This window comes from Tubulanus polymorphus, chromosome 5 (assembly GCF_964204645.1).
Source record: "Tubulanus polymorphus chromosome 5, tnTubPoly1.2, whole genome shotgun sequence".
Classification (NCBI taxonomy): Eukaryota; Metazoa; Nemertea; class Palaeonemertea; order Tubulaniformes; family Tubulanidae; genus Tubulanus; species Tubulanus polymorphus.
The window spans coordinates 18757829-18772461 of record NC_134029.1 but is presented as its reverse complement, the minus strand read 5'-3'; the positions used below and the strand labels follow the sequence as shown (position 1 = coordinate 18772461).

Here is a 14633-nt window from a genome sequence, read left to right as displayed (position 1 = left end):
AGAATAATATTAAATGAATTAGAATGTCCTTTACCCGGGTCTAAATATTTTAAAGAATTAGATAATAATATTAATATATCCAAGTTTTATAAAATATGTAATGAATTTAATATAAATATTAATTCCGATTTTAGAGCGCATGGTAAATTGCAAGGTGTTGGTGAACAGTATGAAATAAAAAGAATTGATTATATGCATAGAATTGGAGCTTATCATAATTATAAAATTGATAATAATAATGGTTGGGTTAATTTCATTTTAGAAAATAGTGAAGGTTTTACTAAAGCTGGAATACAAAGAATAAATCAATCTATTAGAACTTATTTGATATGTATTTTAGGATCACAAGTTGAAACAAGATCACCGATAATTGGAAATTTGAATACATCATTCGATACACAAAAACAATTTAAAGTTTTATTTGAAGATTCAATTCATAATGATAAAAATAGATCGATTCCAGAAAACATTATTAGATATCAAAATTATTTAGATAAATCTCATGTAAGACTTAATTATTGTATAGGCCCTAATCTATTAATTATTTCTAATGATTTAGTATTAAAGATGGGAAATATAATTGGTTATAATAATCTAATTAAAACTGCAACAATAAATAATTCATTTGGATTAAATGATATAAATAAAAAGATTATTACTGCTCCAAAATTAATGGAAGGTGAAAAAAATAAAAAACATATTCAATCAACAGAAACTAAAACTAATAATATTAAATTGGTTAATGATTCTAAAATAAAAGATTACAATACATCAGAAAATATTAAAACTGATAAAATTCAACATGATATAATTAAACTAAATGATGATAATAAATCCCATGAAAATACTAAATTAGCTATAACTTGTATAGGAATTGTAATCGGAGGAATATTATATTTTAAATTTTAATTTTTTTATTATGTAAATGGCAGAAGGTGTAGAAAATATTGGAATGGATACTTTTGATAAACCCAGCATAACTGAAGAACAACCACCTGATTTAAGTGAAACAAGTTTTAATGATAATAATGAATCAGCATATAATTCTAATTTAGCAGATAGAGGTTATAAAGTCCCATCAACAGATGAATTTGATAGAAGAACTAGATCGAGAATAAATCCTGAAAATTTAGACCCAGATTTAGAAATAAAAAATTTAGAAAATATTAGATTTTTAAGTAAGATTCAATATGATTTTGAAAAATCTGAATATAATATAAATGCCGAAGGCGCCGGACTTTTAGCACAAGATTTAAAGTTTTTAGATGGTGAATATTATTATCATTTGTCCTTTGATTATTATATTGATATCACTAATCAAACGACAATACTAACTAAAATATTAGCGAAATCAACTTTGCTTAAGTTAGAACCATATAGAATTAAGAAAATCAATAATGATGTTATAACTGATGTAACACAAGAAGAAATAAATAATTATATAATAGTATTTAAACAAAGAATTAATGACTTATTTAAAATAATCAAAAAGAAATCGGAAATAGAAACAACTTCTGAACAGAATATAACTTCCAAAACTAGTAAACTTAAATCAAACACTGAAGTTCAAACTGAAAAACTTTTACCGAATGGATTACTTGATGCAACAGATCAAGAAATAGAAGCTTTAAGTATGTTTTCTAAAAAAACAATTAGAGAAATAATAGGTATACGAAATGAAGCCGATAAAATTGCTCGCGAAAAACATATTAGATATAATAAAATTAAACCTTTAGAAAATAAATTATTTGACACCAGAAAAGAATTAGAACAATTAAAATTAGATAGAGAATTTAAAGTTATTGAAGAAATTGAATTTAAAAAAAGAAATGCATATTTAGAAAAAGAAATTGATGATTTAAAATATAACATAGAATTTCAGAAAGAAAAAATGAAATTATTATTAAAATCATATGATTATTGTATTAATAGATTAAAAGTTGTTGTTAAAGAGTTAATACTAAAACCAAATTCTGACATATCACTAAAAGATAGAATAAAATTATTATTTAAGTTTGAAGGAATAACAATTCTTTCAATTCTAACAGCTGTAACTATGGTATTTACAACAATAGGTTTAGCTATATCAAATGCTTTGAAATCTACTCCTACTCCCACTCCAAATAAACCAGATAAACCTCCAGGCAATAATTCTATACAAGATAAAGTTAAAGATGGTTTAAAGAAATTAGCAAAATATTTATGGGAACTATCTAAAAAATCTGCTGCAGCATTGCCAGGAGTTATTGCTTCAATTGTTGGTTTTATATTGAAATCTGCAGGAAACATTATTAACTTTGCTGCTGAACATATTATTTTATTTTTAATTACGGTTGTAAGTGCTATTATTTTTGGTTTAGTAAACATGATAAAAAATAAATAATTAATTTTTTTTGTTAAATAAATGAGTGGGATTTATATAAGTCCTTCGAAGATTTCTAGAATATCTAACGCTATTAAAGCAGAAAGATCACATCATATAATTACTCATAACCCTTCAAATATTAATCCCGATGAAACTTTATACGTTAGAATTCCTAGATTAACACAAAATACTTTTTATGTTCCAAATAGTATTTATTTATCAGCTGATATAAAAGTAATCGGTAATAATAATAATTATGTCGTTGATAATGTTGGGAGATATTTGATTAAAAAGTTAACAATAAAGATTGGTCCAGAAACAGTTTTCTCATTAGATGATTATAATTTATTTATGCATTATAAAGATTTATGGTTAACTAAAGAAAATAGAAATAATATGATATTTCAAGGCATCCAATCAGAAAACCAAAATAAATTAAGATCAGAAGCTAATAGCGCAATATTAACAAATGATGTAGATAAATTGATAAAAAGTATATATGGAAGCAAATATAAAATTCCATTAGACTTTGAATTGATAAATAATAATGCACCTTTATATAAATACGCAATTCAAGAAGATATTATATTTGAGATAACATTTGCTCCTGTAAATGAAATTGTATTATCTAGCGTTAATAAAGATATGAGTTATAAATTATCGAATATATGTTTAGAATATGATACAGTAACTGATGAAAATATTTCAAGTATAATTCAAACTCAATACAATCAAGGGTTTTCATTATTATATGATTATATTGATAAATTTAAAACTGTAACTATTAATGCAAATGATGAAATAATAAATGAGAATATTAACTTTCCTAGAAGATCTATTAAAGGCATATTAATATTTTTTACTATTGGAACGTATACTAATGGCGCAATAAATGTTGACAATTATTATAATCCTGAAATAACAAAAGTAGAAATAACTATTGAAGGTATAGCGAATAAAATATTTTGTCAAGGAATGAGAATGATAGATCAATGGGTAGAAATTAAAAAACATTTTATGAATGAAAAAGTAAAATCATTTGAAAATTGTAACATTAATCAAATTGATTATTATACCGGTAATAAATATGCATTATGGTTAGATTTTAGAACAACTGAAGATAACTTATTACATGGTTCTGGGAAAAAACTACAGAACACTAAAGATGGAATACAATTATTCATGACAAAGAAAAAGGGAATCAAAAATTTTAAAATGCACATTTATATTATATCTGACGCGCAATTAAATATTGTAAATTCACAATTAGATAGTGTTATGTATTAGAATTTTAACTTTAATAAAAATGTATATAATAAATGGAAGGTAAAGTATATGAAAGAATCAAAGCTGATAAAGAAATCAATGATGATTTGTATTATGTAATACCTTATAAAAGAATAAATGAATATATTGGAACATTTTTATTAAATGAATTAAATCAATACAAAGAATATTTAATTAAACGTAATAATAATATTGATATAAAAATAGAAGATAATATTGAACCTAAAATAAAAGATAATATTGATATAAAAATAGAAGATAATATTGAACCTAAAATAGAAGATAATGTTATACCTTCTACATCGAATGACGATAATATTGAACCTAAAATAGAACATAAGATTGAAACAAAAATAGAAAAATCAAATGTTCAACCAAAAGATAACATCAGATGTATGTATTGTGAAGAAGATTTTGATAATTATAATGATTATTTATTACACATCAAAAAAGATGAACATATTTTACAATTAGTAAAAACATATGCCAATATATATAAAGATAAATGTAAAGAGGATCAGAATTATTGTGCTTTCTGTAATGAATGTATAACAAAGGCTAATTGGGCAAAACATTATAAATTAAAAACAAAAAGTGGAAATGATTCAGCCCATGCAATAAAAGTATTTAAATCTTGGTGTGAAAAATGTAAAGAATATGTAATATATGATAAACAATTGAATCATAAATACTCAATTAAACATATTGGTACAGATAATGTAATAGAAGATCCAACAGTTATAAATCCAAAATTTAATAATAAGAATATATTAGATTATCGGTGGTATAGAAAAACATTTATAGATTATTTCTTGAGTAATGATATAGTTACCATATTGAAAAAGTTAGATAACTTTAAACCAAATGTTACTTATGCAATGAACTTATTTGAACTTAAATATGATGATTTTAGAGAATTTTTAAATAAACATCCATCTAAAACTGAAATCGAAAATTATATTCCAAAAATATTTTCAAGAGAAACATTTAGGAAATATAAACTCGGGAATCGTTCAGGAATTATACCAATGAAAATGCAAAGGGATATATATTTAGAATACAATAAGCTTAAAGAAAAATATGAAAATGAAAATTAAAAAGATTATAGAATTCACTGTATATTGATGGATGAATGGATGAGTTGGATGAGTTGGAAGAATTGGAAGAGTGGAAGAGTGGAAGAGTGTAATAATATATATATTTTACTTTTTAACACATAAATTGGAAGAATAGTATGAGTATAAATATAATATTTTTATTCTTTATTAAATTTAACACAATATATATTTATTATTATATGACATTTATTATTTATCATTTTATTATTTATTATTTTATAAAAATATATTTATTATTTATCATTTTATTATTTATCATTTTATTATTTATCATTTTATAAAAATATATTTATTATTATATGACATTTATTATCTGTCATTTTATTATTTTATAAAAATATATTTATTATTATATGACATCTTCAAATCAAACTCTTACTGTTTTAAAAATAAAAAACATATGTAAATTATATATTATTACACTCTTCCATTCATCCACTCTTCCAATTCATCCAATTCATCCAATTCATCCACTCATCCATTAGTATACAGTGAATTCTATAATATTTTGAATTAGGATTTTATTTTATAAATTTATATTCATATGGAAATTGTAATCTCATAAGTAATTTGGAACCTTTATTATTCTTTAATTTATTCATATATTCATCATGTAATTCAGTAGGTATAATTTGATTTTCTTCCAATGATTGTTGCATAGATTTTTTATCTTTATTATAAAATAAAACTAGAAATCTTATATTCTCTCTAAAGTCTTTAACAATTGAATTATATTTCTGATTTAAAACCCATGTTGTTATCCCAAAATGTCTACCAGAGAAAGCTAAATAACATAACTCACTTTCTCTAATTTTAGAATCATGTAAATTTGCGCAATCATCTATAATGAATAATGTATTTGATCCTTTATAAATATCTAATGCAATTTTAATACAATTATCTAAATTTTCTTTTACTGTTTTAGGATCTAATATAATAAACTTTTTTATCTTAACTATATCTCTATTATACGTTTCATTCATTTCATAAGTAGGACAGAATAATATTATATTATCAAAATGATTCTTATAAATAGTTTCTAATAAATATAATATGAAGTGTGTTTTACCACAATTTGTAACTCCAGTAACTAACATATTATGTGGTTCAAATATAAATAAATCTTTATTCATTTATTCTTTTAATTTTACTAGATAAAATCCATTCATTAAATTTATCATCATATCCTTTATATTTCACCAAAGAATACTTTTTTCCTTTAAGAGTTTTTGTTTTCAATACTTTTTCTATTTTGTATTCTATTTCATCTGGATTTGGTACTAATGATAATTCTTGTTCATAAAAATAACCTAATATTTCTTCATCTTTTAGATCTTCTAGTTTATAAACAAATGGTTTAGTTAATATTATCTTTTTAATTTTAAATATTTCTTCAGTAAAATTAGGGGTATAACCTTTATAAAATGTTTTTCGATATTTAGATATTCTAACATGTTGTCCTATTTTAAATTTAGGTTCTCCAAAATCGTGTGTAACAAATGCGCCATATAAATTATTCCAAACTATTTCTGAATTATCTTCTTTTCTAGCTTGTATAGGTTTCATATTTATAGAACTATGTTTAGAATTATTATAACCTTTAACTAAATCATCTAACACATCGATATATTTATATGTTTCATTAGCAGTAAAATATTTCCACATTCTAGTTTTCAATGTTTTATTAAATCTTTCTATAACAGATGCTTTTTTATCTGAATGTGTTGAAAAATATTCTACATCGTTATCAGTTAATAGTTTTTTAAAATGTTTGTTATAAAATTCCTTACCTTCATCAAATTGTATTTTATCTGGAATAACTTCTTTAAATATTAATTTGAAAGAATTTGTAACTTCTATTCCAGTTTTATTTTTGATTGGAATTGACCATGCGTATCTACTGAATATGTCTATAACATTTAGTATCCAAAAATATCCTTTATTGTATTCTTCTAAGTTTTTCATGTCAATTAAATCAGCTTGCCATTGTTGGTCAATATATGAAACCATAACTTTTCTTGTTAAATATTTTTTATCCATCTTTTTATGAATTTGATATGTGGGTTGATTTTGTAACCATGATTTTAATTCACCATATTTTATATCACTATTATCAGATTTAATTTTATTCCATAATTCTGAAACGTTAGAATATGATACTTCACTTTCTGGGTTATAATATAACTCTCTTAAATATTGTTCTTTTTTCATTATATTTTAATCCATTAATAATATTTTAGATTTATTTTCATTTGATTTATTTTCTGGTATAATAGGTTTATCATCATTGGAATCATCTTTATCATCAGATTTGAATTTTGATTTATATATTACACCGGATAATATAATAATTGTGATTAACCCAATTGTAATATATAATTTATTATTACTTCCAACATTAGAAGAATCAGATGGATTATTATTTGAATCAATACCAGGTGATTCATTTATATCAGTTAATTTCTTTTTCTTAGCTTTTTTTAATTCTGATGATCTTTTACCTAATTCTCTTGCCCATTTAATTTGTTTCTCTGATCTAGCCTTTTTCTTAACTCCATCACTCATTTATTTTAGTTAATTTTTGTTCTGATTCATTTTCTGTTTCGACGTTTGGTTGTAGTACATCTGTTTCGTTCTTACCTGATTTATATTCCATAGGTTTGATGTTCGAAAATGTTATAACTCCAGTAGAAATCAATGTCATAACCGATCCTAATTGAAATGAAGCATAACCAACCCATTTTTGTAATTCAGTCATAACTAAATAATCATTTTTCAAATCATTATATAATTTATTTTCATCATCAATTGGTATTAACTGGTTACATAATTTTGAATAACATTTGACAATACCATCTGAAATAGAATCATTTATTCTAGCTAATCTTGCTTCTTCATAAATCTTAAAATATTTTATTACTTTATCGGGTTTCATAGAGTCTAGTTCTTGAAAAGTTATTATTTTTCCTAAGAAGTCCTTAGATTTCCCGCCAGCAATTAATAATTCAAGATGATGCTTACAATATAAATAGTATTCATAATCTATATTGTTATTAACTTGAATAGAATTAGAAACAACTGTATCCTTATTATCACTAATACCTAAATCATCTAATGTTTTTTCAATATCAATACTATTCTTATTAGATTTCTTTGACATTTATATTAGAGAAATTTAATAAGAATAGTATTATAAGTATTATAAAATGATACTAGCTAGTTAAAGCTAAAGAATTCTAGTATTGACTACTGATACTAGCTATTTGAATTTAAAGAATTTCTATTCGGATCTATTCAAAATATAAAGTATTCTCTTTTTGAAAAGAAAATATTAAAAATATAATAGAATTCGATAGCTAGTTGAAGTTATTGTTTTTTAAATACTTTTTATTTAAATTAGGATTTGATATCTCACTACTTTTGTTTATCTATTAGGAGCAGTAGTTATAACTGTCCAGATAAGTCATTTCGGATCCTTGATATCAAATTCCTCAACGTATCGTTCATTATTTGGATTATTATTCCATTGATCAATAAATTTCTTTGCTTTTGTTAACTGTTCTGAATATAACTGTAAATCTAGTTTATTAGATTTGGTTTGATTTTCTTTCTTTTCTAAAGGTCTTAAATTTTTCCAATTCCAAATAAGTTTTTTATTGTATTCATCATTCATGTTAAATTTAGATATTGGTAACACGTGATCAATATGGTAATAATCCCCATAATTATCTATATTCATTTTATCATCGAATTGAAATATAATCCATGATTTGAGAAATTCATCTGAACAACCCAATAAATTAGATAATGTTTCTGAATGTGTTTCTTTGTTGAATAATTGTGTTAATCTAGACCGTAAACATTGTTTCAATCTAAAATTAAGATCTGTTTGATATCTTTCTCTCATATATTCTGTCATATAATCATTATAAGATTCTCTATTATCTTCTCGGTATTGTTTGGTATATAGTTTAGTACAAGTTTTACAGCAATATTGAAAACCATCTTTGCTAATCTTACGCTTACTAAATTCTGTTAATGATTTATCTAATTCACATTTAGAACATTTCTTGTAATATATGTTTATAACGCCAGTGTTATTTGTAATATTGATAGTTTGTGGTTGTTCTGGTTCCATTTATTATACGTATTTTTTTACTAAATTGGTTAATAATTTATAATCCTCTTCTATTTCTTCGACCAACATCATCCTTTTTCATTCTTCGTTGCTTTGATAAGTTCTTTCGATTCCTTGATAATAAATTCCTCAACGTATTGTTCATTATTTGGATCATTATTCCATAATTCAATAAATTTCTTTCCTTTTGTTAACTGTTCTGAATATAACTGTAAATATTCTAGTTTCAATTTATTCTCTAAATGTGTTATAGTTTTATTGTGTCTTGCTTTTTGGGATTTATCTATACTTATCTTACATGTTGGGCAGTAGTATTTATTTGCTTCCATTTTAATACTATATTTTTTATTAAAATTGATTTTAGAAGTTCAATGATTTAAATGTTATTCATTTATGTGAATATTTTAAGAGTAATAGGGATAATAGGCTTTCGTATCAAAGGTTGAAGGGGTGAGTGAGTAAAAAAATGAAAATAATAATAATTTACAGTTGAATTAGGAGTGTGCGCGACTAATTCAACTGTAAATTATTATTTTCATTTTTTTACGAGCTCGACCCTTCGACCTTTGGTATGAAAGCCTATTATCCCTATTACTCACATGATTGAGCATGGTTGCTGTAGTTTGGACCTAGTTTCAAGATGGCCGACTTTGTGAAAGATGGCGTTACGACCGAAATAAAGCGTTCGGTTATTAGTTCAAACCACTAGTCGTATAACTTCGAAAACCGAAGTTCGCCCTGGCTGTATCGCCTTTACATGAAATTCAATATGGCCGCCCTGATGACCATATCAGACAGTCGATAACCTCCATTTTCAATAGGGGTGGACATTACACCTGGCCCAATCCTCAGACCAAGGTTCATGGAAATCCATTGAGAATTGCAGGCTATATCACGCTAACGAGGCCTCAAGCGAGACAGCAAACGGCACCCGCTGACTAAAACAAGATATCGCTCCCCCACTAGGGATGATAGGCTTTCAAAAGGGTGGATGGGTTACCTGCGAGGATCAGACAGATCCACACGACAAGTCCTGTGCCATTAACTCAGATGGTTTAGTGGAGGACTGGGAACCAAGAGGTCCCTGGTTCGAAACCACATCTGTTGTTGGCTGTCAAGACACATACATGGACTAAGCTCTGCTAACTTGGCCGTCTCTTAAGACCCACTAGGGTTACACTGTTAAAACCCTACTAAACATAACAAACTCTATCACACAAAACTTGTATCTGTCATCGAAACCTGTACCGAATTCTGCCGTCAATCCGACATCATCGATCAACGATGGGAGATTCGCATTTCAAATTTTATGGACGTAACTATCAATAATAGCCCCGACGATGCAGGACATAATGGGGTAAGCCTATTTACATTCATCAAAGAATCACTGATAGCAACCGAAGTAGTTTTTCATCACAGCACATATTATATGATTATCTGAGTGCCACAGATTTTCGTTCTCTCGTTATAATGTCCTTCACAGCGATCATTGCGACGAATTACTCGAAATTACTCGAATACTAAATTGTATCGTTTTTATACGGTATGTGCTGTAAATTTGATTGGATTATATGCCCATTTGGTGAAAACGACCAAATTCCGAGTGGGGGAGGGAGAGGGGGAGAGGGAGGGAGAAGAGGGATGGAGGCGATTCTAGTTGGATAGAGAGAAGAGAGAGAGAGGGGAGAGAGGGAGAGAGAGAGAGAGAGAGAGAGAGAGAGAGAGAGGAGGAAGAGAGAAGAGGGAGGAAGAGAGAGAAGAGGGAGGAAGAGAGAGAAGAGGGAGGCAATGCTAGTTGGATAGAGAGGGGAGAGGGAGAGAAGAGGGAGGGAGAGAGAGGGAGGGAGGCGATGCTAGTTGGATAGAGGAGAGGGAGAGAGAGGGAGGGAGGCGATGCTAGTTGGATAGAGAGGAGAGGGAGAGAGAGGGAGGTGATGCTAGTTTAATGGTTGCTAACTGAGAAAGACAAACCAAGCACCCTTGTCAGTTAGACAGTGCTATATTGTAAGCACGATGTTTCCAGGTTTGACTGTAAAAATGAATTGAATAAACAAACGTTAGGCGTAGGCCTACCACTAGAGGTATAGGATTCGAAGCGATTCCTCGAGATATCGGTCTAGAATTCGAAGAAGGATTCCACGGCGACGGTTGATAAACCGGAGATGATCGGCACTTCGAGACGTCTCGAGCGGAATGAATGCGACGATCAATTCATCCGAGGAGAATATGAAGAAATAGATATTATTAATTCAGGTCCGAGGGACGACGAGAGACAATTTCAGTTGAAATCAAATTCATGTCGGTATAGATTTCGTAAGATTTACGAGATGTTTACATGATAAACAGGACCCGGGGGCCATTTCAAAGATCATTACTCAGCTATAGTCCGCTGTAATACAATCTGAATAACGTGGATGAAACATTCGAGAGTTTTTATGAAAAGGTCCCCGAAACGTCCTGCCGAAAATTTTACACCCTAGTTTGTCCAGTCATTTAATGTTGCCTACAATACGAATTGATTGGAATCAATGATAATAAATATGTAGCACATACATCGGGCTGGGTTCAGTCTATGATGAAGTTTGTACTAGTCGAGTCTTGTAAAGCGGTGCGGCCGAATGGTTAGAGCGTTTGAATCCGCGAAGCCAGGTCGTAGGTTCGAAACCCGTAGTATCCCCGCACAAGACACTTTATCATCATTGCCTCTCCCCACCCAGGAGATAATGGGTACCTGGCCTAATAGATGAATCCTGAGCGCTTATTAGTTGCTCATGTGTTACACCGCCCCACGGAGAGATGACCGATGCATGGTTACAGTAAACCGTATTTGCACAAGCATTTTTGTTCTGGGCCAAATTTTCGCACGGGTCAAATTATTGCGTATGAATTGCAACTAGTTCCGGAAGTGACTCACTTCGCTTTGTTGGTTTACGTGTGAACAAGCCATCTTATTAGACATGGGCCAGATTTGACTCCGGCCGGATACAGACCGAATATGGTTTCGGCCAGATCGTCTGCGCGTATTTGCGGCTAGCCTAGGATAGGGGTAATAATACCAACTACCAGTATTGGCAGCACTGTTGAACGTCGCATAACGGTGAAAATGGCGTTATAGAAATTAAATCGTTATAAATAAAACGATTGAGTTTTAACATAACATAAATGGGGGATGTTTTATGAGTCGCGGTAAATGCGGTATATCCATTCTTTGGAAACTGCGCAAAATTTTGATTTCCCTTGCGCTCAAATTATTTTTTCCAACAACTAACCGTTCGAAAAGACATAGGCGTACAGTACGATCTGCTTTGATTTTCACTCACTCCGTCGAACTTAACCGAACACTTCAGTCCCCGAGCTTACTTCTAAACACATCGGTACTGTTATCCCTATTGCCTATGCATCGCTACACGTGAATTAGCGGTGATTGACTTCCGTCCTAAAAAACTTACCGTGCTATTTTCGCATGTGGCCGTTATTCAACTCGAACACGGTCATGTCCTCGTCGTCGTCGTCCTGGTCTAAAGGCGTCATCTCCATATTATCGTGACCGGGAGTGGATATCACGCCGTACTTCTTCGTTTTGCTTCGACGCCGTCTTAACCTGTTACGAGAAAAGCGACAACATCGTCGTTACAAACTGTCGAGCGACTTAACTACCGGTACCTAATAGGGACGTGGAGATTAGGGATATGAAAAAACGCACCCGCGTCTCACCGCCAAATCACAACTATCAACCCTTTCAGCGCGTCTACACCACAGTGCGGTGTATGAATCATCGATGAGCTTTGCTAATACACCGCATCGCTGTGTACAGACTATTAATAATTATTCTCTATCGCTATTGAGAGATAGCAGCACCTGTCAAACAGACGCGCTAAAGCGGTTTGCCCGTTATTCAGCACGCTGGGATGGAAGGTTCTTTAAACTTTCAAATTACCCCTAGCACTTTCGGGCATTAATAAATTAGTCAGCACTGAAAGAGTTTTAAGCATCTATTACCTTTGAAATGCATTTTTGTGTTTGGATTCGCTGTTTCGCTGAAGGGAATACCGGCTCATTTACATGAATTTTTTTAAAACTTAATCAAATCTCGAAAAACCCCAACCTTAATGCTTGTGGAGAAAATATTTTACCCAGAATCTATTGTTTATTGCAACAACCCTAGAGGGCGCTCCAGTGGTGTTGGAAGCAAAGTGACTGCAGCGGCGAAAGATGTTTTTTTTCTTTGAATACGTTTTTGAAGAAATCAAAGCAAATTTGACGCGGTAACATATCAGAACCTGTCAAAATCGGCAATTAGCTGAAATTGCTTCCAATATGTGCATGCGTTCCAGAATTTCATCATTGCGCTTATTTGCACAGAAGTCAGTCTTCCCCTATAGTTTATATTTCTATGGTTTCGGATTAGGTTGCAATCATATGGCTACCCCCGTTTTACAATTAGGGGAATGTCCTATGTTGCCATGATTTAGTAAAAGCGATGAAAATAATATGCTGCAAAAGCATTTTCTATACAACGAATGTAAATTATTTCATGAGGGGTACCATCTGGTTTTTTCCCCCGGCAAATCAACGATAGTCGGATACTTGTTACGTTTTCTAGTCCTTTTTGACACAATAATATCCAGCGACAACAATATCTGCTACAGGTGCACACATACGCACAGCATGCGTTTAAACATGAGTATATGACATACTCGAAACATGATATTACCGGACTGGAATAGCAGGCAGAAATCTATAGGAAAACAAGCGCCATATGCGACAACGGTTGTCGGGCTCAGGCTCGAATTGGTAGTCACTGGCGTGTGCATGAAGCAACTTCAAAATTCCAATGCATTAGTTACCACTGCATTTTGGAAAATTTGTATCTAGGGTCAAGCTAAATTTTATCAAAACAACTTTTTGAACTTCGACCCCGTTCCTGAGCAATTAGCCATGTTGCTGAAAAAAAGAGTTTTCAGTGCCTAGTTCTGCCGCTAGGTGGCGCATTGGCCCATTCTTTGCACAGCACAACGGGGTACCGGCACACTACTGTGGTAAGCGGAATTCCACCATAATCCGCCAGGTTCGCTAGTGTACAATACGACGTCATCGCTGGATTTCTTCTCAAACTCAATTAAAATCTAACAATAATTCATCAAATTCTATGATACATGCAAATTGTGGCACATGAACTCTAAAGACTAATCAGAGTTTATTGCGTGATTTGCCCAATTTTCCGATTGGAAAGACCAAAAATTGAGATCAAAGTTACTTGAAAATGAACTAATTTTGATCGAGTGCTTTCTGATAACTCAGTGGCGCCATCTGACGGGATAGCTGGAGTGCCTGTTCCCCATTAGACCCCCGCACTAACATCGTTTCATCAAGATCGACCAACCATTAACAGAGCTAAAACCACAAACACATAGCCTAATAGAAAACAAGGAACTCGTAATGGAGGCAGGTCGAGTCCAACTTTGGGGTAGGCCTACAAAGGGTTATTAAGGATATTCTCTGGATAAAGCAATCAAATTCTTTCATTTAACGGAAAGGTGGAAGAAATTGAACACGAGTATCGATATCCTCTCCTGTTTTTTAAGCATATGTTGCTGGTGGTTGCCCTGGTATATGTGGTGTATCCCAGCTATAGGTCGTCAGTCTGTGGTGCCCCAATATTTGTATTATGATTGATTTATTGACACTTTATATGCCGATATGTTTATTGTAAACTTAAAACAGT

At 30.3% G+C, this 14633-nt stretch overlaps 1 protein-coding gene across 1 annotated transcript in view; it reads right to left on the bottom strand.

Annotated features, from left to right (window-relative positions):
- The window catches only part of LOC141905472 (uncharacterized), a 30634-nt gene that overhangs the window by 13280 nt on the left and 2721 nt on the right, over positions 1 to 14633 (bottom strand). The window contains exon 2 of the mRNA XM_074794338.1: positions 12358 to 12509. Coding sequence (XP_074650439.1) covers positions 12362 to 12509 — 148 coding nt within the window. The 3' untranslated portion in view covers positions 12358 to 12361. The remainder of the gene's footprint in view (positions 1 to 12357; positions 12510 to 14633) is intronic.